At 58.9% G+C, this 20,800-nt stretch overlaps 2 protein-coding genes across 5 annotated transcripts in view; both read left to right on the forward strand.

The window, feature by feature from the left end:
* Positions 1 to 17,957, forward strand: part of COL7A1 (collagen type VII alpha 1 chain) — a 32,078-nt gene extending 14,121 nt beyond the window's left edge. Inside the window, exons 49-119 of one of the 4 annotated variants that reach the window (XM_059077015.2) lie at positions 141 to 194; positions 271 to 330; positions 425 to 460; positions 558 to 638; positions 739 to 774; positions 972 to 1,016; positions 1,255 to 1,326; positions 1,571 to 1,615; positions 1,864 to 1,890; positions 2,077 to 2,106; positions 2,237 to 2,317; positions 2,394 to 2,429; positions 2,505 to 2,540; positions 2,631 to 2,711; positions 2,942 to 2,977; positions 3,391 to 3,453; positions 3,721 to 3,765; positions 4,383 to 4,418; positions 4,491 to 4,526; positions 4,638 to 4,733; positions 4,842 to 4,877; positions 4,964 to 4,999; positions 5,116 to 5,163; positions 5,495 to 5,530; positions 5,662 to 5,784; positions 5,863 to 6,063; positions 6,154 to 6,189; positions 6,270 to 6,314; positions 6,498 to 6,566; positions 6,642 to 6,686; positions 6,800 to 6,862; positions 7,011 to 7,055; positions 7,382 to 7,417; positions 7,553 to 7,588; positions 7,736 to 7,780; positions 7,998 to 8,030; positions 8,108 to 8,170; positions 8,261 to 8,296; positions 8,376 to 8,456; positions 8,610 to 8,678; positions 8,821 to 8,856; positions 8,937 to 8,978; positions 9,134 to 9,178; positions 9,268 to 9,312; positions 9,842 to 9,877; positions 9,961 to 10,020; positions 10,162 to 10,269; positions 10,450 to 10,521; positions 10,676 to 10,711; positions 10,929 to 10,988; positions 11,111 to 11,155; positions 11,387 to 11,422; positions 11,535 to 11,570; positions 11,645 to 11,701; positions 11,838 to 11,909; positions 12,466 to 12,537; positions 12,781 to 12,816; positions 13,107 to 13,187; positions 13,437 to 13,490; positions 13,579 to 13,632; positions 13,707 to 13,769; positions 14,822 to 14,884; positions 14,990 to 15,106; positions 15,291 to 15,368; positions 15,466 to 15,519; positions 15,690 to 15,738; positions 16,421 to 16,453; positions 16,603 to 16,689; positions 16,916 to 17,005; positions 17,088 to 17,291; positions 17,604 to 17,957. In XM_059077015.2, coding sequence (XP_058932998.1) covers positions 141 to 194; positions 271 to 330; positions 425 to 460; positions 558 to 638; positions 739 to 774; positions 972 to 1,016; positions 1,255 to 1,326; positions 1,571 to 1,615; positions 1,864 to 1,890; positions 2,077 to 2,106; positions 2,237 to 2,317; positions 2,394 to 2,429; positions 2,505 to 2,540; positions 2,631 to 2,711; positions 2,942 to 2,977; positions 3,391 to 3,453; positions 3,721 to 3,765; positions 4,383 to 4,418; positions 4,491 to 4,526; positions 4,638 to 4,733; positions 4,842 to 4,877; positions 4,964 to 4,999; positions 5,116 to 5,163; positions 5,495 to 5,530; positions 5,662 to 5,784; positions 5,863 to 6,063; positions 6,154 to 6,189; positions 6,270 to 6,314; positions 6,498 to 6,566; positions 6,642 to 6,686; positions 6,800 to 6,862; positions 7,011 to 7,055; positions 7,382 to 7,417; positions 7,553 to 7,588; positions 7,736 to 7,780; positions 7,998 to 8,030; positions 8,108 to 8,170; positions 8,261 to 8,296; positions 8,376 to 8,456; positions 8,610 to 8,678; positions 8,821 to 8,856; positions 8,937 to 8,978; positions 9,134 to 9,178; positions 9,268 to 9,312; positions 9,842 to 9,877; positions 9,961 to 10,020; positions 10,162 to 10,269; positions 10,450 to 10,521; positions 10,676 to 10,711; positions 10,929 to 10,988; positions 11,111 to 11,155; positions 11,387 to 11,422; positions 11,535 to 11,570; positions 11,645 to 11,701; positions 11,838 to 11,909; positions 12,466 to 12,537; positions 12,781 to 12,816; positions 13,107 to 13,187; positions 13,437 to 13,490; positions 13,579 to 13,632; positions 13,707 to 13,769; positions 14,822 to 14,884; positions 14,990 to 15,106; positions 15,291 to 15,368; positions 15,466 to 15,519; positions 15,690 to 15,738; positions 16,421 to 16,453; positions 16,603 to 16,689; positions 16,916 to 17,005; positions 17,088 to 17,291; positions 17,604 to 17,629 — 4,161 coding nt within the window. In that variant the 3' untranslated portion in view covers positions 17,630 to 17,957. Of the gene's footprint in view, positions 1 to 140; positions 195 to 270; positions 331 to 424; positions 461 to 557; positions 639 to 738; positions 775 to 971; positions 1,017 to 1,254; positions 1,327 to 1,570; positions 1,616 to 1,863; positions 1,891 to 2,076; positions 2,107 to 2,236; positions 2,318 to 2,393; positions 2,430 to 2,504; positions 2,541 to 2,630; positions 2,712 to 2,941; positions 2,978 to 3,390; positions 3,454 to 3,720; positions 3,766 to 4,382; positions 4,419 to 4,490; positions 4,527 to 4,637; positions 4,734 to 4,841; positions 4,878 to 4,963; positions 5,000 to 5,115; positions 5,164 to 5,494; positions 5,531 to 5,661; positions 5,785 to 5,862; positions 6,064 to 6,153; positions 6,190 to 6,269; positions 6,315 to 6,497; positions 6,567 to 6,641; positions 6,687 to 6,799; positions 6,863 to 7,010; positions 7,056 to 7,381; positions 7,418 to 7,552; positions 7,589 to 7,735; positions 7,781 to 7,997; positions 8,031 to 8,107; positions 8,171 to 8,260; positions 8,297 to 8,375; positions 8,457 to 8,609; positions 8,679 to 8,820; positions 8,857 to 8,936; positions 8,979 to 9,133; positions 9,179 to 9,267; positions 9,313 to 9,841; positions 9,878 to 9,960; positions 10,021 to 10,161; positions 10,270 to 10,449; positions 10,522 to 10,675; positions 10,712 to 10,928; positions 10,989 to 11,110; positions 11,156 to 11,386; positions 11,423 to 11,534; positions 11,571 to 11,644; positions 11,702 to 11,837; positions 11,910 to 12,465; positions 12,538 to 12,780; positions 12,817 to 13,106; positions 13,188 to 13,436; positions 13,491 to 13,578; positions 13,633 to 13,706; positions 13,770 to 13,993; positions 14,885 to 14,989; positions 15,107 to 15,290; positions 15,369 to 15,465; positions 15,520 to 15,689; positions 15,739 to 16,420; positions 16,455 to 16,602; positions 16,690 to 16,915; positions 17,006 to 17,087; positions 17,292 to 17,603 lie in introns of those variants that run through there. The other 3 variants (XR_010842574.1, XM_067044347.1, XM_067044348.1) reach the window with 3 other exon arrangements.
* A 1,057-nt stretch (positions 17,958 to 19,014) lies between these two features.
* UCN2 (urocortin 2) lies at positions 19,015 to 19,353 on the forward strand. Its single transcript, XM_059077089.1, is given in 1 exon segment — positions 19,015 to 19,353. A coding segment is annotated over 1 exon segment (339 nt).
* The last annotated feature ends 1,447 nt before the right edge of the window (positions 19,354 to 20,800 follow it).

The following is a 20,800-nucleotide window of genomic DNA, read 5'->3' on the forward strand; positions in this document are numbered from 1 at the left end:
CAGGGTTGAGATCAAGGTCATAGGGCCGGCCTCTGGGCCTGCCTGGAGGCCCCTGGAGGTTATGACAGTTGTGGCATGATCGCTGGGTGGTGGGGTTTATGGAGCCCGTGGCTGACGCTGATGGTCTTTGTCACCTCCAGGGAGACGTAGGGCTCCCTGGGCCCAAAGGAGCTACTGGAGTCAAAGGGGAACAGGTAAGTGTGGGGAAGTGTTTAGGGGTTAGAGCAGGTGACGGTTGTGTCCCCTGACCTCTGATCCTTCCTCCCCCAGGGCCCACCTGGCTTGGTTCTTCCTGGGGACCCTGGCCCCAAGGGAGACCCTGGAGTCCGGGTGAGTAAATGTGGGGATGGGGAGTGTGACAGAAGGAGATGAGGTGGTGCTTGGGAGCCCCAACTAAGTCCTACCTCCCTCCCATGCCCTGCAGGGTCCCATTGGCCTCACTGGCAGAGCAGGACCCCCGGTGAGTGCTTGTGACCTTGGGTAACATCAAGGTTTCTGGGGTCACTTCCCCTCAAGGGCTGGCTATATGTGCTGCATCACTCTTGCCTCCTCCACAGGGTGACTCAGGGCCTCCCGGAGAGACGGGAGACCCTGGGCGTCCTGGTTCCCCAGGACCCATCGGCCCCCGAGGACGAGATGTAAGAGGACTGGACTCGGGGAGTGCTGTGGGGTGGGGAGTAGGGTACTGCTGGCCTCCCTGGGGGTTTGGGGACCAAGGCTGACTCTCATGTCTCATAGGGTGAAGTTGGAGAGAAAGGTGACGAGGGTCCCCCGGTGAGATTCCTTCCCACTGTGGTTTCTGATCCTTTACCCTTGAACTGTGATCCCTGGGGGGCTGGGGCTCCACCAGGTTATCCAGTCCACCCCCCTGCCTCTGGTCCAGTTGGTTCCCAGGCCCTTCTCTGTCACCACTCCCTGAGTTAGTTTGAGCCTAACTCACCTGTTTGATGTGGCGTTCTCTCCACCACCAGGGTGAACCAGGTTTGCCTGGAAAAGCTGGAGAGCGTGGCCTTCGGGTGAGGCTTTGTGGGGAGAAGTAAGGGGGGGTGATGAGAGAACTTATAGTAGGTGGGCATGAAGCTGTGGGAAACTCTGAGGGGAGAAAGGGTGATGGGAAAGTCTGGAGGGAGGCATGTGGTGATGGGAAACTCTGACATGGTTTTCAGGGTGATGAAGAACTGGGGCAGTATGGGGGTCATGGGGGAATCTGCAAAATGCTGGGAGGGTCTGTCTCACACCAGCTGCTCTTCTCAGGGGGCACCTGGAGCTCGGGGGCCTGTGGGTGAGAAAGGAGACCAGGGAAATCCTGGAGAGGATGGACGAAACGTGAGTCCTGACCTCTGACCCCTGAACTCTAACCTCAGCTTCAATCTCCAACCAACCAGCTCCCAGCCTCTGACACTGCCACCCCAACCTTGCAATGCTAAACCCTAGCAGTCCTCATTTCCTTTGACCCCTTCATCACAACCCCCAAAGGCCACCAGGATCCCCATGAATCCTTAGGGTGTTTCCAAAGCTCCCCTAAACTGCTGCCTCTCCTCACTGACCCTGACCCTCTGACTTTCTGCAGGGGAGCCCTGGACCATCTGGACCCAAGGGTGACCATGGGGAGCCAGTGAGTAGTGCTGGTGTTCTGGGCTCGGGAAGGATACAGGGCTCCGGTGCTCAGTCTGTTCAGCACCTCCATTAAGGGCCTGGAGGTCAAGGTCGGGAGCCCTGGTGGCCACCTCCAGGCCTGACCTGGCTTCTGGGGTTTGGCACTGGGGTGCAGGGAGTCTGGGAGCAGAGCTGAGCTTGAGGCAAACTTGAGCCATACCATGGGGCCGCAGGGCTCCTGTTGACTACAATTCTTTCCTTTCCTAGGGTCCCCCAGGACCCCCTGGACGGCTGGTAAGGGTTGACTGGGTCTGATTCTCTGTCATCTCCCTCACCTGCCCCTGTTGGCCCCACACGGTGTCCCTTCATCCCTTCCACTGACTCCCACTTCCCCCACTGCCCCCTGATGTCTTCATTGATCCTCACCAACTCCTCTTCCCCTACTTGAACTATTCTTCTCACTGGCCATTCTCCCCACAGGTGGACACGGGACTTGGAGTCAGAGAGAAGGTATCATGTTCTGTGGGTGGAGTGAAGCTGTGAGCATAAGAAAGCATCCCAGCACCCCCATGACAGGTTCTGCCTCGGGCATGCCTGTGGCCCTAGTGCTGTTCCCTCAACGCGTTTGTCTCTACCATAGGGAGAGTCTGGGGACCGTGGACAGGAGGGTCCTCGAGGACCTAAGGGTGACCCCGGCCCCCCTGGAGCTTCTGGGGAGAGAGTGAGTGTGGCTTATCCCGTGGGAACGTGTGGGCTTGGGAAAGCCTGCTCTGATTCTTTCCTCCCCCTGTCCTCAGGGCGTCAGTGGACTTCGGGGACCGCCAGGCCCACAGGTGAGTGACACACTTTGCCTCATCAGCCTAAGTTTCCATCTTGCCCTCATCTCTCACTGACCTTGTTCCCTTCAGGGGGACCCAGGTGTTCGAGGCCCAGCTGGAGAAAAGGTGAGAGGGCATGGAGGTTTTCCAACTGTGAGCCTGGGCTCTCAGATCCATCTCATCCTTCGAGGCCTCTTACCACTCTGTTTTCCTCAGGGTGACCGGGGCCCCCCTGGCCTGGATGGTCGCAGTGGACTGGATGGGAAACCAGGAACCCCTGGTTCCCCTGGGCTGCCTGTGAGTCGTGGCGGTCCCTGCCTGGTCACGCCCCTTCCCTTGCCCCTTTGTATGGCTCCAGACTCACTGGAGTCTTCTGGGTCTTGATGAGCTCTGGGGCCAGATGGGTTATCTGTGTCTTCTCCTAGTACTCTGCCTGGGTGGGTTCACAGGAACTAGTGGCCCTGTCAGTGGGCAGTGCCCCTGACCCCATGACCACTGCGGACTGCCTGACTTGAGTCTCTCCTCAGGGTGCTATAGGCAAGGCTGGGGACCCAGGGAGAGACGTAAGTAAGGGGAGATATTAGAGTGGAGGGCGGCTCAGGGGTCCAGCATGTACTGTGTAACCCGGGGTTTTCATAGTCACAGGATCAGTGGGAATAGGGGGAGTTGGTCCAACCCTGTCCTTGGGAGGGTCCCAGTCCCTGGCAGGCAGGTTTGAGCAGAGTCCTGCTTTCTGATCTTCTCTGCCTTGGGCACTATAGTAGGACCCCCAAATCCTGAGGGTTCTTCCCTTGGGAGTTTCAGCAGGGGGGCCCCCTACCCTATCGGGTCTCAGCCTCGGGACCCTCAATGGCTCCTCCCAATTCTGGGGGGACTCTACATGGGAGGAGGTTCTTAGTGGGGTTCTCCAAGTCCATGGATGTGCCCCAGGAGATATATCAGTGGCCCTCTCAATCCTAGCAAAGACTTTTTCCAGGGACTTCCTGGCCTTCGAGGAGAACAGGGCCCCCCTGGCCCCTCTGGTCCCTTTGGAGCACCGGTGAGTCCCACTTTCGTGGTACCCTTTTAAAAAAAATATATTTATTTATTTGGTTGCACTGGGTCTTAGTTGCAGCAGGTGGTCTCCTTAGTTGTGGCATGCATGTGGGATCTAGTTCCCTGACCAGGGATCAAACCCGGGCCCCCTGCACTGGGAGCTCGGAGTCTTATCCACTGTGCCACCAGGGAAGTCCCCTTGTGGTACATTTTTGCCCCCTTACTGCCCTCACCCCAGCCCTGACTTCTGACCAATGATCTGTTCCCACAGGGCAAGCCAGGCGAGGATGGCAAGCCTGGCCTGAATGGGAAAAACGTGAGTGTCAGGGTAGACACAGTGAAACCTCCAAAAATTGCTAGCACATGGACATGGCCCAGATGTGCCATACACATGGGGCACACACACAGACACATGCTGACACGTGCCGACACCCGAGTATGTAGCCCACACATACAGATACATCCTGAATCACACGTCTGTGTGCACACGGGCAGCCTCACAGACATAGTGAATTAAGTGGACGTGCCAACCTGTTCCTGGATGGGCCAACACAAGCTAAAATAACCACAGCCACGGGCACAGGCAAAGAGCCTCAAACAGATGGAGAGGTGCCAACACACAGGTGTGAAGCACACATTCAGGGATACTGAAGACATGTTGACACACAAACACTTCCACCCGTACACGTGCTATGACTTGGCCCCAGGGCTGCACGTGTATCTCTGTGGAGGTGTGGTGAGACACACATCCAAGGCTCTGACGTATGATACCTGTGGGGACAGACCGACATGTGCATTTGTATCCAGAATCACTCATATACATACGGCCATACGTAGTGAGGTAGACACAGGACTTGCAGACAGTTACCAAGACACACAGATAATTCTTAATTCTTAATTCTGTTGGGTCTGATGTGAGTCCTCTGCCTGCAGGGAGGACCTGGGGACCCTGGAGAAGATGGGAGGAAGGTGAGTCCCCTCACTCGGAGTCTGCTCTGGCTCAGATTGGGGCCATGTCTGAAGTACCCTTGTCTTCCTTAGGGAGAGAAGGGAGATTCGGGCACTCCTGGGAGAGAAGTGAGTGTTGGAGTCTTCTGCAGCCTCTGAACCCTGACCCTGACCCTGTGATATGTGGCTCCACTCCTTTCTGGGGTCTCAGGGTCCTGATGCTGGCTGCATCCTCCACAGGGTCGTGATGGCCCCAAGGGTGAGCGAGGAGCTCCTGGTAGCCCTGGACTCCAGGGCCCCCCAGGCCTCCCAGGGCAGGTTGGCCCTTCTGGCCAGGTGAGTGTCCAGGGTAGTTCCAGGACTTGGGAGCAACAGGGGCCATTATGTTGTCACTCTGGGAGGCCATGATCTATCGTGACTTCTTTGTGTTCTGACATATCTTAGGGTTTCCCTGGTGTTCCGGGAGGTTCGGGCTCCAAGGTGAGTGTGCAGATGCTGGGTGGGGGGTATGGTCAGGGCCTGCCCAGAGTGGGGGCATTTTCCCCAATGGTCATGCTTTTTCTCAGGGTGACCGTGGGGAGACTGGACCCAAAGGGGAGCAGGTGAGGCCCCCATCTTTTTCACTTGCCCCGGTAGCCATAGCACCCACGCATGCGTGCACATGCCCCCAGCCCCAACCCCAAGCTGGGTCCAGCAGCTTGTCTCTTGGTGTCTCCAGGGCCTCCCAGGAGAGCGTGGCCTGAGAGGAGAGCCTGGGAGCACGGCGGTGAGTGAAGCCTGGGACCTGGCCCTTGACTGTTATATGCACGCCTGTAGCGGCCACCTCTGTCCCCTTCCACTTGCCGTGAGGCCCCACCAGAGCTGTGCTGTGTGCTCAGCCCCCTGCCCTGTTGGGATTCCTGTAGCCTACACTGAGGGGAACCTGGGCAGTGGGCACATGTCAGGGAGGGACTTCCAGTGACCTTGATCCACCTCAACCAAGGGCTAAAGGGTCCTCTGGGCAAGAGGCCTGGGGAAGAGGGTGTGGAGGCTGTTTTGGGGGGTAGTGTGGGGTCTTCTCCTCTGTGGGCAGCCCCTCACCCAGTTTGTGTCCCCAGAATGTGGAGCGGTTGCTGGAAAATATTGGCATCAAGGTAGGTTGTTTGGGGGCTGGGCATGGGTGCTGGTGAGAACCCCACGGGACAAGTAATGCCCGCGGGGCCAGGCCAGGGCATGGGAGGCTGCAGTAATGGCCCTGCTCTTCTGACCCCTCACTGTCACTCAGACGTCTGCCCTGCGGGAGATTGTGGAGAGCTGGGAAGAGAGCTCTGGCAGCTTCCTGCCTGTGCCTGAACGGCGTCGTGGCCCCAAGGGAGACCCAGGAGAGCGGGGCCCCCCAGGCAAGGAGGTGTGTGTTGGCTACTCACGGGGATGTGTCCTGTGGAGGGTGTGGTTGACACCAGCATTTAGTCTTCTTTTCCTCCAGGGCCCCACTGGCTTTTCTGGAGAACGCGGGCCGAAGGGAGATCGTGGAGACCCCGGCCCTCAGGGGCCACCTGGCCTGGCCCTTGGGGAGAGGGGCCCCCCTGGACTTCCCGGCCTTGCTGGGGAACCTGGAAAGCCTGGTATCCCTGGGCTCCCAGGCACGGCTGGGAGTGTGGGAGAGGCAGGGAGACCAGGAGAGAGGGTGAGCCTGGCTGGGACGGCCGGGGAGGTGGGCTCAGGAGGAGCTGGACTCCCCATGGGCATAGCCCCCACCTTGCGATTTGCACTTCAGGGAGAGCGGGGAGAGAAAGGAGAACGTGGAGAACAGGTGAGCTGGCGGGGGCTTTACCGGGCAGGACTGCCTATGGGCTGTGTTGGGGTGGCCACCCATTTTTTTCTTTTCTGCAGGGCAGAGACGGCCCTCCTGGCTTCCCTGGACCCCCTGGCCCCAAGGTGATCACCCCAGCTCTGCCCAAGCCTGTGACTGCTGTCACCAGGAGGCCACCATTGGCTTGAGCCCCAGAAATTCCAAGTGGTGACTCTGACCCTACAACCCTCTGGCACCCTGTGATCTGGGATGACCCCTCCATGCCTCTGTGAGAGACACATCTCTCCCCTGTGACCTTGTGCTTGTAGGTGGCCATGGACGAGCCAGGTTCTGGACTCTCTAGAGAACCAGGACCCCCTGGACTCAAGGGTGCTAAGGTCAGTGTGTGGGATCAACCTGGGGGCCACCCTTGCCATGGCACCAGCTCCTGGCTTGACATGTCATCCCCACAGGGGGAGCCAGGCAGTGACGGCAACCGAGGCCCCAAAGGAGACAGGGTAAGGCCTCCCAACCCACCATGTTTCCCTCTCCTGCGGGAGGGCATGCCAGGTGGCATGTCTTTGGGCACCTGGCAGTGATGGGGGCTCAGGGCATGACACTCTGCTTGCAGGGTGAGCCAGGCATCAAGGGAGACTGGGGAGAGCCTGGACGGAGGGGTCAAAATGGCAGCCCGGTGAGTCCTTGCCCCACGGGCCATGTGTGCACGAGTACACGGCTCTCACTTGTGTTGTCCGGGCTGGAGTCTGCTCTGCCTGGGACTGTCTAGGGGGAAGCTGGGATGGGGAACGAACACAGTGTGGCCTTAAACGTGTTCTCTCTAGGGTCTACCAGGAGAGCGTGGTGTGGCTGGGCCTGAGGGGAAGCCGGTGAGTGATGGCAGGAACAGCCTGGCCGAGATTCTGGGGAACAGCTACCCTTTGCTGTGTGCTGGCCGCCGTATGCACGTGTCACCAGTGACCAGTGCCGGGGTGTGGTGACTGGGTGCCCAGGTCTGAGTGCAGATGCATGATGGCTGTGTATGCGTACAGACCCATGTGTGTTGTCCATGTGGGGCAGTCCGTGGGTATGGGGTGATTTGTGCCTGGGAGGGGTGGAGGTGCAGAAGTGGGGCCCCCAGGCAAAGGTCTCCAGAGGGCAGGAACAGGCCCAAGTGAGGCCAGACTGAGGCTCAGCAGCCCCCTTCTCTATCCAGGGTCTGCAAGGTCCGAGGGGGACCCCTGGCCCAATGGTGAGTACCCCAGAATCCTGCTCCCTCCTGCTCCCATTCTACAGTGGGTAACGCCTACAATGGGCAGTACTGCCTCAGTTTCCCTGGAAGAGTGGGATTGGCTCCCACTCATCTGGCTCTTTCTCTCTCCAACAGGGTGGCCATGGAGACCCTGGACCACCCGGTGCCCCGGTGAGTGATGGGGAAGCACTGGCTGGTGGGGGTGGGACAGGCATCAGTCCCCACTAATGACTCAGTTGGATAACTTGTTTGTGTTAGTCCATGAGTCCAAGTGGATAACTCTGACCCCAGTTTCCTGCCCTTGATACTTTTTTCTAGGGTCTTGCTGGCCCTGCGGGACCCCAGGGACCTTCTGGCCTGAAGGTGAGTATAGGCATGTGTGGGTGTGTGGCTGGAAGAGGTGGAAGCTTGGAGCAGCCTGTCTGCACCAGGATAACATCTGCCAACCTCTGGGAATGTCACTGCCCTGTAATGCGACTGAGCACCAAGGTGCCCCGTCCATGTGGGCTTTGCTTGTGGATGGGGGCTGAAGGGCCTCTCATTCATCTGTGGGGTCATGCGGTCTCTGGGGTTTTGGCAGGGGGAGCCCGGAGAGACAGGACCACCAGGACGGGTGAGTGACCCAGCCCATGGGTTAGTCACAGGGAGCTGGGTGGGTTTGGCACTGCCCTGAACTTTTTCTTCCTCCAGGGCCTGCCTGGACCCACTGGAGCTGTGGGACTTCCTGGCCCCCCTGGCTCTTCAGGCCTTGTGGTGAGTGAGGCCCCTGCAGGGATAGCATGTCCCTGCCCTCTGGGTCCCATGCTCTCCATGTCCCTCTCACATCTGACTTGTTTCCTTCAGGGTCCTCAGGGGGCACCAGGTTTGCCTGGACAAGTGGTGAGTCCTGGGGATCAGGGCTGGACTCTGGAGGTCAGGAGTCAGGGGGCAGGCCCCTGACAGAGCTCTCCCTTCTCAGGGGGAGACGGGGAAGCCGGGAGTGCCAGGTCGTGATGGTGCCAGTGGGAAGGACGGAGACAGAGGAGCCCCTGGCGTGCCGGTGTGTGTTCTGAGGGGAGCTCGCTGGGGGCATGTGCCTGTGCTGGCACAGGCATGGGGCCTGTGCCAGCCGTGTGCCTGGAGGAAGAGAAGGGCTGGGCAGCAGGGACAGGGGGTGGAGAGGCATTGAGTTCCACCCGCCGTTCTGCCATAGGGGTCACCAGGTCTGCCTGGCCCTGTTGGACCTAAAGGAGAGTCTGGACCCATGGGCACCCCTGGACAGGTGATCTTTGATCCTGACCCCCACCTTCTGCATCAGCTCCTCTTCCTCACCCCCAAGCCTAGTTTGTCCCTTCCATATGGACGGCGGGGTGGGTATGGGGAGGTGGCAGGAGGCGAGGTAACTCACCAGGAGTTCCCTGCAGGCTGTGGTCGGGCCCCCTGGAGCAAAGGGAGAGAAGGTGAGTGTGTGGGAAGCCCTGGTTTGGGGGGCACAAGGGTTAGGTGCTGAGGAACCCCACTGACCTCTTTCCCTCATCAGGGCGCCCCTGGAGGCCTTGCTGGAGACCTGGTGGGAGAGCCGGTGAGTGTGGAACCTCCAAAGCATAGTTTCTCCAACCCCGGGACCCTCACCTTCCATGATATGCCCCACATAGTCTGGGCCTCATGCTCCCTCTTTGAGTCTCAGCAGTCTGTGCCCCTGACACCCATGTGTCCTCCTGACCCCTGTATCCACAGGGAGCCAAAGGTGACCGAGGACTGCCGGGGCCACGAGGCGAGAAGGTGAGGTGGGCCTGGCCCCAGGGCCTGTGCATTGGACAGGGAGGGGTACGGTTGGGTGTCTAGACACCCTCACCACCCTTTCTATGCAGGGTGAAGCTGGCCGTGCCGGGGAGCCTGGAGATCCTGGTGAAGATGTGAGTCTGGGGTCTGGGCGAGTCTGAGTCTGGGTTGAGGAGTGCATTCGTGGATGTGAGGGACCGTTCCTGGGCCTGGGCACATCTGAACCCGAGCCTGGCTGAACATTCCAACATTCAGGGTTCTACTCTGGGAGCATGCGGGGGTCATGCCTCCTGGCTTCCACGTGCCTGTCCTAGGTCTTCTGTTCCTCCCTGTGTCTGAGCACATGTGCTCCTGTCTGATCTCCTAGGTCTCAGGACACATGGGAGTTCTTGTGGGCCTCTCGTTGGTCATGTATTGATGCTGCCCCTTTCCCCACCCTGTCTGTGCTCCTGTAGCTGACCTCATGTCTGTGGTCATGTCTAAACTCCCTGGGATGGGACATGTCTGAGTTTCTGCTCCTGTCTGCACTCCCACATACCTGCACTCACATCCTCGGTCCCAAATGTCCATGGTCACCTCTGAGCTCCCCTGGGAATGTTTTGGGGCCATACCTGAGCTCTGGGTTCATGTTCCTACTCTCAAATGCTGTTTACTTTGTTTTAGGGTCAGAAAGGGGCTCCAGGACTCAAAGGTCACAAGGTATGTATGCCCTAAAGCATCCCTGCTGGGGGTCATGGTCCTGAGACTCCCTGAGCCTGATGTGACTCTTCTTTCCCTTGAAGGGTGACCCAGGAGTTGGGGTCCAGGGGTCCCCTGGGCCAATTGGTCCTCCAGGTCTAAAGGTAAAACAATGCCCCATCACTAGTAGTGTGGGCAGCAGGTGGGACGGGGGGCCTGGAGGTGGGAGGAAGAGGGTATTCTGGGGCTAGTCCTGGGAAGGGGTCCTGCTGGTGCCATTCCTCCCTTTGCTATTTTTGTTCCAGGGAGACTTGGGCCCCCCCGGCACCCCTGGTGCTCCTGGTATTGTGGGGTTCCCCGGTCAGACAGGCCCTCGAGGAGAGATGGGTCAGCCGGGCCCCAGTGGAGAGCGGGTAAGTGCGCTGAGGGCTGCATGTGGGGACTTGGTGACTTCAGGACCTCTGAATCTGGTACTGGGTGAGGAGGAGAAGGGGGCCCAACCCTGCCGAGGGGGCTCCTGGTTTTGGGGGGGACAGCACAGGAAGAAGGTTCCCAAGTCACCCTTTGCCTCTCTTGCCTCATTTTCACTGTAGGGTCTGGCAGGTCCCCCAGGGAGAGAGGGAGCCCCAGGTCCCTTGGGGCCACCTGGACCCCTTGGGTTAGTGGTGAGTAGAAGTGCCCCAACGCCCCATGTCTCTGATTGCTGTGTGTTGGAGTCTGTCCATGTGGGGACTTAGGCTGGGGACTGTGCCACACTGTGTGGCTAGATGTGTGTGTGCCTTTGAGGGGCACAGAAGCCTCACCTCACTCTGCCCACAGGGAGCACCTGGGGCCCCTGGACTCAAAGGAGACAAGGTAGATGGGACAATGCTGCTGGCTCTCTCTTGCACCCCTGTCACCCCCTCCAGCTTCCACTAACCCCTGTCATACCCCCTAATCTCCACTGACCCCCTGTCACCTCCTCCAATCTCCACTGACCCCTGTCACTCCCTCCAACCTCCACCGACCTCCCGTGACCCTCTGTCCTCCACCAATTCCCCTCACTGATCCCTGGTGTCCTGTTGATCTCCAGGGAGACCCTGGAGCAGGGCCGCCTGGGGCCCGAGGCGAGCGTGGGGAGCCAGGTATCCGGGTACGTATGTCCTGCTCTGCAGCCATGGCCATTCCAGGGAGCCACCCCGGGACTCCCTTCATCACAGCTCTCGCCTCTGATTTCCAACTTACCGAGTCACTGAATCTATTGTCACCATCCAGGGTGAAGATGGCCGCCCCGGCCTGGAGGGACCCCGAGGACTCGTGGTGGGTCCCCCTGGGGAAAGAGCCAGTGGTGTGACTCAGTCCCCTGCCTGTGCCCTCTGTGCCCTTGTGACATTCTGCAGCCTTCTGCAGCCCTCTGGTTCTCCTTGGCTACTCTCTGGTGCTTTGTCTCCCCCATTCCCCTGGGCTCCCCAGTCCTCCCCTGCCCCCTGAGCTATCTCCACAGTAGTCCCCACAAATTCCCTTAGCTCACCATTTTCTTCTCTCATACAGGGTCCCCCAGGCAGCCGGGGGGAGCGTGGGGAGAAGGTAAGGATATGGGGAAGAGGCCCCTGGGGTGAGTGTGGGTGGGGATGGATCTTGCAACTCAGGATTTGGGGCTTCTCTATCTGGGTGAGACTCACACTCTTCCACCCAATAGGGTGACACTGGAACCTCAGGGCTAAAGGGTGACAAGGTGAGTTTGCGCATGGGGGAGGGCAGGGGACTAAGGGTGCTCCTGACTCCTCTGACTGCCCCCTGTCCACTCAGGGTGACTCAGCTGTGATTATGGGGCCTCCGGGGCCACGGGGTGCCAAGGGGGACATGGTGAGTGGGTCTGGTCCATGTGCAGATGGGTATGGGAGGGGCTTCTGTGTGGGCTGGGCCAGGGGATCTGAGAGCTCAAACCCTCAGAGGGTAAGGGACTTTTAGTCCCTGACCCTGATTTCTGACCCTGACCCAGGGTGAACGAGGGCCTCGGGGCATAGATGGTGACAAAGGACCTCGGGGAGACAGTGGGGACCCTGGAGAAAAGGTATGGGGATGAGGTTGGGATATTCTATACAGGGTGAGGAGGGGGTCCTACAGGCTGGGGGGCTCCATGGAGGGTCTGTGAGGACAGGAGGGGAGGATGGGAGGGGACTTTCTGGGGGTCAGAGGGGAGGGGGTTCTGTCAGCTGTAGCAACTCTGTGGGGTGGCTGAGAGGATGGGGGCTCTATGGGAGGGGCTCAAGGGCCTGGATATGAGGTGAGAAGGGGAGTGTGTAGACTGTCGCTCTATGAGAGTGCCTGTGGGAATGGGAAGTGGGCTCCTTGGCTGTTAGGGGTACTCCAGGTAGGGGTAAGGGTAGGGGCCCAGTGCTAAGAGGAGTGGCAGGAATCTGGGGGTCCTGGGGTGAGAAATGAGCCACCCCACGTGCCATAGTCCCCAGCTCCACCCTGCTGGGGCGTGGGCTAGAAGGGAAGGGGCCATGAGGAAGTGCATGGGAGCAGCACTGGCCGGCTCCGCCCCAGCCAGCAGGTTCCAGTCATTCTCCAAGTGTGCAGCCTGGTTGGTCCTGATTGTGTCTCTTTCCTGGTCACTCCCACAGGGCGCCAAGGGACAGACTGGAGACAAGGGCTCAGCCGGGTTGCTGGGAGTGCGTGGACCTACAGGACCCAAGGCAAGTCCCGCTCCAGTTACAGACCCAGAGCCGTGCATCACACACCCCTGTCCCAGGGGTGTCCTCTGAGCATTGGAGGGTTTCTTGCCTCCCTCGCTGTTGGCCCCATATGTGCTCACACAGGCTCCTTGTGCAGCCTGGGCCCTGGCTGCAGTCACTGAGTGGCTGCATGTGCAGCAGACAGGCCAACATAGGGGACAGTCACACTGAAGGGCTGCCCTCCCCCATCTGTGTTTCGCACAGGGTGAGCCTGGTGCTGCAGGAATCCCTGGTGAGCCGGTAAGATGCCCCCATGCCCATGTAGTGGCCTTTGACCTTACAGTGAAGCAGTGCTCTCATGTTGTCCAGGGACCCCTACCTTCACAGTAGCCCCCATGATGGTTCCACCCACATAGTGACCCCTGCCCATGGTGACCCTCATCCCCATGGAAAACCCTGCCCTTCCAGTGGCTCTGGACCCTAATGATAAGTCTCACCCCTATGGTGTTCCCTGTCCATTATATCCAAAGTGATTCCCTTTGATCCCTCACTGACCTCCCCTGGCCTCACATTGACCCCTTTCCCCCCAGGGATCCCAAGGAAAAGACGGAGCCCCTGGTGTCCGAGGAGACAAAGGAGATGTTGGCTTCATGGGTCCCCGGGGCCTCAAGGTGGGAGGGGGACTGTTTTTTTCCCCCTAATCAGGAGGACCTGATGTTGGAGGGTGAGGTATCTGGGGTCAGAGTTCAGGTATCTGGGGTCAGATGTGGGGGTATCTGGGGTTGAATGTGAGGTGTTAGGTCAGAGGTTGGAAGGTCAGGGGTTGGAGTATCTAAGGCCAGTTTGGAGAGTGGTTTCAGGGTCAAGGGGTTACAGGTGAGGTATCTGGAAGTCATTTTCCACTTTTTTTTCTCCCGCAGGGCGAACGGGGGGTTAAGGGAGCCTGTGGCCTTGATGGAGAGAAGGGAGATAAGGTACAGGGGTGATGGGGCATATGAGTGGGGATGTGGGGGGCTGTGAGGCCTGGGGCCTAAGGCTGATCCCTCCACCTGATCCCTACAGGGAGAAGCTGGTCCCCCGGGCCGCCCAGGGCTGGCAGGACGCAAAGGAGAGTTGGTGAGAGTGGGGCACCCCCAGAATGAGGAGTGGATGGGTGGGCCAGGGCCTGGCTAATGTCTTCTCTTCTCCAGGGGGAGCCGGGTGTTCCAGGCCAGTCAGGAGCCCCTGGGAAGGAGGGCCTGATCGGTCCCAAGGTATGGGATCTCTCTCAACAGTGGACATCAGGGGTTTAGGATTGGGCAGGGAAGGGCATGGTTGGGTTGTGAAGGTTTGGGGTCAAGGAAGGTTTTGGGGTCATGAAAGGTTGGGACATTGGAGGATGGAGTGGGGCTGGTCTTCAGGTTTCAGGGTGGGTTGGGGTCACAATGTGCTTTTTTTTTTTTTCTTTGGCTGCACTGTGTGGCATACGGGATCTTAGTTCTCCGACCAAGGATTGAATCCGTGCCCCCTCAGTGGCAGGACAGAGTCTTTTTTTACTTTTTTTTTAAGATTGATTTATTATTTATTTATTTTATTTTAATTTCATTTGGCTGCATCGGGTCTTAGTTGCAGCACGTGGGATCTTCATTAAGGCATGCGGGATCTTTCGTTGCAGTGTGTGGGCTCTTCATTGTGGCGCATGGGCTTCTCTCTAGCTGTGGCATGCTGGTTTTCTCTTCTCTAGTTGTGGCACCCAGGCTCCAGGGTGCGTGGGCTCTGTAGTTGTGGCGCATGGGTTCCAGAGCGCGTGGGCTCTGTAGTTTGTGGCATGCAGTCTCTAGTTGAGGCGCGCAAGCTCAGTAGTTGTGGTGCGTGGGCTTAGTTGCCCCGTGGCATGTGGGATCTTAGTTCCCTGACCAGGGATCAAACCCACATCCCCTGCATCATAAGGTGGATCCTTTACCACTGGACCACCAGGGAAATTCCGAAGTGCGGTGTCTTAACCACTGGACTGCCAGGGAAGTCCCCACAATGCACATTTAGGATTAAGGGATGGGAGGTGGAGCAGCACATGCCTCAGGGCTAAGGGGTTACGGTGGGTGGAGGTCAGTGGGGAGGTTGGAGTGTCAGTGTAGGGGAAAAAGGTGGAGTCAGGGCAAGGGGCATCACAGTGGGGTCAGGGTCATGGGGATCATGGCAGATTAAGGGTCTCCGGCTGTTAGGGCCACAGGTACTTGATGTTATGGTCATTGGGCGTGGGGGCTTATGGGGGTTGAGCTGAGGTAGGCCAAGGCAGAGGGACTCTCATGCTTCTTTCTGTTCCCAGGGTGACCGCGGTTTTGATGGGCAGCCAGGACCCAAGGGTGACCAGGGCGAGAAAGGGGAGCGGGTAAGTTGAGGCTAAGATCATGGTGAATTGAGGAGAATTGTACTCTCTGGAAGTGGGTCCATCTTTGGAAGCTCTCATCACTGACCCTGACCTATCTCTCCTCAGGGGCCCTCAGGAATTGGGGGCTTCCCAGGTCCCAGGGGCAGTGATGGCTCTAGTGGTCCCCCTGGGCCACCTGGCAGTATTGGTCCCAAAGGCCCTGAAGGACTTCAGGGCCAGAAGGTGAGGGTCCCTGACTCTGACTCCAGACCCCTGAGCCTCACTGACCCTTCACACCTCATTGACCTCTGGCTCTGCAACCCATTCCCCCAATATCTTTGCCCCAACCTCTGAACTTAAGATCCCAATTTGTCCTACTTCTGACCCCCACTGCCTCTGACCCTGCTTACTTGGTCCTGTCTGACAGGGTGAACGAGGTCCCCCTGGAGAGAGTGTGGTGGGGGCTCCTGGGGTCCCTGGAACCCCAGGAGAGAGAGGGGAGCAGGTGAGTGGGGATTCCTGGGCTTGGGGTCAAAGGTTGGGGTGACCTCTGGTGTCCGTGAGATCAGAGGTCACAGCCTGGTCCTATCCATTGCACATAGGGGCGGCCAGGACCTGCGGGGCTCCGTGGTGAGAAGGGAGAAGCTGCACTGACAGTGAGTGTGGGGTATGGGGGTTGTGGGCTCTGCTTCCTGCACCCAACCCCCGACCCCCTGGACCCTGGACCCTGACTCAGCGCTGTCCCTCCATGATCCCTGCATCATGTACCCTTTGTCCTTCTGTGATCCATTGGTTCTTCATGACCCTTGTGGTCTTGGGCTCCTAGGAGGATGACATTCGGGGCCTTGTGCGTCAGGAGATGAGTCAGCATTGCGGTGAGTTGGGCCCAGCCCACAGTCTCTTGGGTACCACCCCACTCCATCCCCGTACCCCTAGACAGGGGCAGGCAGCATCCCCAGAACTTCCAAGGGGCAAGCAGTCAAGGAGATGGGTGGAGACAGATGGATACAAAAAGCACACAGGTGTTTCAGGACAGACATGCTGACAGGACTTCCCCAAACGGAGACCCAGGCAGAGGTGGAGGGACACGCAGTGTTCCTGGGTACCCAGGATGGTGGCTTGTGGAGGGGGTGGAGGTGTGAGTAGAGCCTGTTCCTCAGGGCCTGACGTGGAGCCAGGGTGTGGGTGGAGGGCTCTGGTGGCCCTGGGGGGCATCAGAGAGTGAAGCTCGTCTCCTTCCACCTCTCTCGTGGCTGCTTTCCCTCTATCTCCATGCCTGCCGGCTCCTGACTGGCTGTCTCTCCCTCTCTCTCTTGCCCTTTGTTGAACTGTTCCCAACTTCACTCTCGCCCTTTGTCTGCTTCTCCCCTTCCTTTCTTTCTCTTTCTCTCTCTCTCTGCATCTGCTTCCCTTCCTCTCTCTCCTGCCTGTCACTCTCTCCTGCTGTCCCCCTCTGTATGTCTCTGCCACCGTGTGCATCTCTCTCCCTGCCTCTTTCCATCTTTGTCTCCTGCTCTGTTATTGTCTCTCTCCCTGCCCCCTCTCTGCCCCCTCCAGCCTGCCAGGGCCAGTTTATCACATCTGGATCACGTGAGTAGTTTTCTGGTATTTTCTGCTCCCGGAACTTTCCTCACCCCAGGCCCTGCTGTGCCCATCACCTGGGTCCTCTCAGCAGGGGCTTGGCTGGGGTGGCCACCATTGCTGACCCCAGGGCCCTGTGCCCGTGCTTCTGGCTCTAGGACCCCTCCCTAGTTACGCTGCAGACACCGCTGGCCCCCAGCTCCACGCCGTGCCTGTTCTCCGCGTCTCCCATGCAGAGGAGGAAGGTGAGGACGGCTGGAGCCGTGGGGCGTGTGGGGTGGGAGCACAGACACACACGGGGCTGCTCATGTGTGCAGGGCCCACGCCACGCGTGTAGGGTCCACATGCAGGGAACACTCTTGTGTACACGTGGGAGACCAGTGCTGCCCACCCCATCCAAGGGCCAGGGTTGGGCAGCATGAACCGGCCCTGCTGGGGCCCTGCTCACAGCACACCCCACCATGCATGCAGGCCAGGTGCCCCCCGAGGATGATGAGTATGAATACTCTCAGTATTCCGTGGAGGAATACCAGGACCCTGAGGCTCCTTGGGATGGCAATGGTGAGAAAGGGCGCTGGGCCCAGAGGGATTTGGGGAGGGGCAGACAGAGCCCATCCCTGCTGACCTCTCTGACCTCCATCAGCCCCGGACCCCTGCTCGCTTCCACTGGACGAGGGCTCCTGTACTGCCTACACCCTGCGCTGGTATCATCGGGCTGTGGCAGGTGGTACGGAGGCCTGTCACCCCTTTGTCTATGGTGGCTGCGGAGGAAATGCCAACCGTTTTGAGACCCGTGAAGCCTGTGAGCGCCACTGCCCGCCCCAGGTGGCTCAGAGCCAGGGGACAGGTATGGGTGTACCTCCCATCCCATTAGGGGCCTACCCAGATCATGTCCAGGGTCAGGGTCCTGGGTCAGAAGCCCCCTCAGACTGGGACACCTGGGACAGACCCCCCCCCAGACCAAAGAGCTGAGTAGAGAACCCCAGCTCTATGTGGAGTCCCCAGTACGGCCCCCCTCAGTGCTCCATCCCTTAAAGACCTGAGTGAGCATCCCTCTCTGTGGGCAGAGCCTACACACCCTATGCCCCCAGCTTCCCCATTCTCTGTGGCCGATGTGATGGGTAAGGTCAGATGGCTGAACCCAACCTGCCCCACCCAGGTGCTGCCCGGAGCTTAGGCAGATGATGAGCTGAAGTTCAGCATCCCCTTGAGGAGTCGGTGTCTCAGCTGGACCCTGCTGTCCCTCCCCTTGGTGCTAGAGGCCTGCGTGCACGTGAGCGTGCATGAGCGTGTCCGTTAATTTCAGTGACTTGTTCCATGGGTCTAGCCTTCCCCCCTGTGGACAAACCCCCATTGTGGCTCCTGCCTCCTCGGCAGATGACTCAGTGTGGGGACGGCTGTGGGCAGTGAGCGGATGTGACTGAATCTGACCGCATCTGACCTGCCCCTTGACCCAAGCCTGTGATGACATGGTGCTGATTCTGGGGAGCATTAAAGCTGCTGTTTAAAGGCCCCTGTTGTGACTGTTTGGGGAGGTGTGGGTGTCAGGGGGGCAGTTTTTCCCTGGGAGGGCAGTACCATCCCGAGGGGGTACAGAGTCCCTCTCTCCAGCCCTGGTCACTGTCCTGTGACCCTCAGTCCCCAACTTGTCCCCAGAAATAAGACAGGGTACGGGCCGAGGATATGTCCTCACTACTCCCCAGGAGGGGATGAATCATAGGTGGGGGGGGGCTGCCTCAAGCCAGGAGACAGGCCCCAGCTCTCAGCCGAGGGGCTGAGGGAGATAAATGGGCCCTGAAGGGGGCAGAGAGGCAAACCACAGCACAGCACTGCCTGGCCCCAGCTTACCCTAGAGGAGACTGATACTGGTAGGACTGGGGTCAAGGGGGATGGGCAGGGCCTTTGGGGTTGAATGGATCTAGGATTTGGGTCAGTGGAGGTCTCTGAACCTGAGGCGCTCTGGGATCTCTGGCTGCTTCTCTGCCTCAAGGACCCCCATTCCTGCCTTTCTTTGCCCTGGATCTACTACAAGCTTTCTCGCTCAGACCTCAGGCTCCCCTTTGGTTCCTCTGTGTTTCTCTCTCTTTGCATCCTTATTTCCATCACACTGTCTCTGGGGCAGTTTATGTCTCTTTTTTCTTCCACTCTCCATTTGCTCCACCTCCCTGTCATTCATTTCCATCTCTTTCTCCCTCTCCCTCACTCCTCCCTCCCTCCCTTTCTTCCTGTTCTTGTTCTTCCTCCCTACCCCCCATCTCTCTCTCTATAAAATATATCCATATCTAGATGTGGCTCTCTGTCTCTGGGTTTCTCCATCACTTTGTCTATCTCTGTCTCTCTCATTCTCTTTCTCACTCTTTCTGTCCCTCTGACCCCTTCTCTGCCTGGCTCTGTCTGTTATCTCTGTCTCACTCTGGCTCTCCTCTTGTCCCTTCATCTCTGTTTCTGTCTCTCTCTGTCCCTGGCCTGGCCGCTCTCTCTTTGCTTTCCCCATCTGTCTCTGTCTATGGGCCATAGCTGACCAGGGCCCCTGCCCTGAACCTGTTTTCTCCTCGCAGCCTGACCACACGATGATCAGGTAGGCTCTGCTGGTGCTGATGGTCCTGACATTGGGCAGGACTCTGCTTGTCCCAGCAACCCCTATCCCAGGCTTCCAGCTCCTCCCTCAGAACTTTCCCCAGGCCACTCCCTGCCCTGTCACCTCGAAGAGCCCTTCAGCCAGCACCACAGGCCCCTCCACTGCTTGGGGCCACCCCAGCCCTGGCCCCCGCCCTGGCCCCCGCATCACCCTCTCGCTGGATGTCCCCCTTGGCTTCCTGCAGATCTTACTGGAGCAGGCCCAGGCCAGGGCAGTGAGGGAGCAGGCTCCTGCCAATACCCACATCCTGGCCCATGTTGGCCGCCGCTGAGCCTGAGTGGGGGGATCACAATGATGGAGCCAGCGTGGATGGGGAGACCTGCAAGGCAGCAGCAGAGCTGGATGGTACTACATCTGGGCACGGTGCATCAGGACTCCGCCACGTGGGGTCACTGCCATGTGGTGTCATATCAGAGTGCCTCACAGAGTCACAGTGTGTCTGGACAGCCTGGATGTTACTGTGTCAGGTTGCCAAGTGGAGTCTTGCCACTCCTAGGAGCCCCACAGGCTTACAGTATGTCTGGACAGCTTGGACACTACCATTGAAGGTCACTACCGCATGGAGTCTTATCATGTCTGGGTCCCACTTGTGTCCAGTCACAGAGCATCTGGACACCATCACATGTGGTCCCTGTAATGCCACTTTCAGGCACCTCAACACAAGAGACCATCACTGCATTGGAGACCAGCCCACCTAAGATCAGACCCACAGGTCTGCCCTGTCCTCCCACAGGTCACCACACAGAGAAATGCTGGTGGAGGGTCACATGCTTGAGACAGCACCCACCCCAGATGGATGGGGCCATCAGGGGCATCTCCAGGCACAGTGAGATGGTCGTACGTGGGAGGTCTGTGGCCACGGCAGCCTTGCCCTGTGTGTGGGGGGGGATGTGCACGCATGTGTGGCTGCATCTCTGTGTATCTAACAGCTGTGAGTGTGTGAACCAGGTGAGGCCATGTGAGGGAGCTGGGAGGAACAGGAGCTTGTCCCCCAAACCTACATGAAGCACGGTCAACACATAGCCAGGCACTGTCTTACCCACACCCCTGCATACCCAACCTCTGCCCTTGGACGCACATGGCTCGGGGAGAGGGAGCTCAGGCTGCTGGGGCTCTGGCCCAACTGCCCCTCCTTCAGCGAATTGTCCTGAGCAAACCTCCTCACCTTTCCAAGCCTGTTTTCTCCTCTGTAAAGCAGAGTGATGCCACCAAGCTTCTTGTGAGCACTGAGTGATGTAATGTGCATGAAGGTTCTGGCACGCAGAAAGCGCTCAATACATGTAGTGACCGGAGAATGGGAGAGACAAGAATCACACAGTCCTGCGCACCCAGGCAGTGACACACGAGGGCGGAGTCATAGCTGGCTACGCTGCTCCTCTCCCCACTCCCCCGGCCCCAATTTCACTGACCTGTCCCTTGGTGTGCAGGGCGTATGTTTTGCCTAATCTCACAACCCCAACTCCATCGCTGTGCCGGGGATGGGCCTGACCTGGAGAGTGTGGTCAGGCTTGCCTGCAGATGGGGCAGGTATTCTGGGTAGTGCAGACAACTCCAGCTGGAGACGAGAGCTAGGAAAGAGATAGCACTGTCGGAAGTGTGGCTGCTCAGGGCCGGGGGCACCGATGGAGATCACACAGTTGTCAGCAGCTCTGGGAGGCGGGCCCAAGGCGGGGCTGGAGAGGCGGGGCCACCCTGCCTGCTGGGTTCTCTCCGGAGCC

The sequence above is a fragment of the Kogia breviceps genome, chromosome 10 (assembly GCF_026419965.1).
Source record: "Kogia breviceps isolate mKogBre1 chromosome 10, mKogBre1 haplotype 1, whole genome shotgun sequence".
Taxonomy (NCBI): Eukaryota; Metazoa; Chordata; class Mammalia; order Artiodactyla; family Physeteridae; genus Kogia; species Kogia breviceps.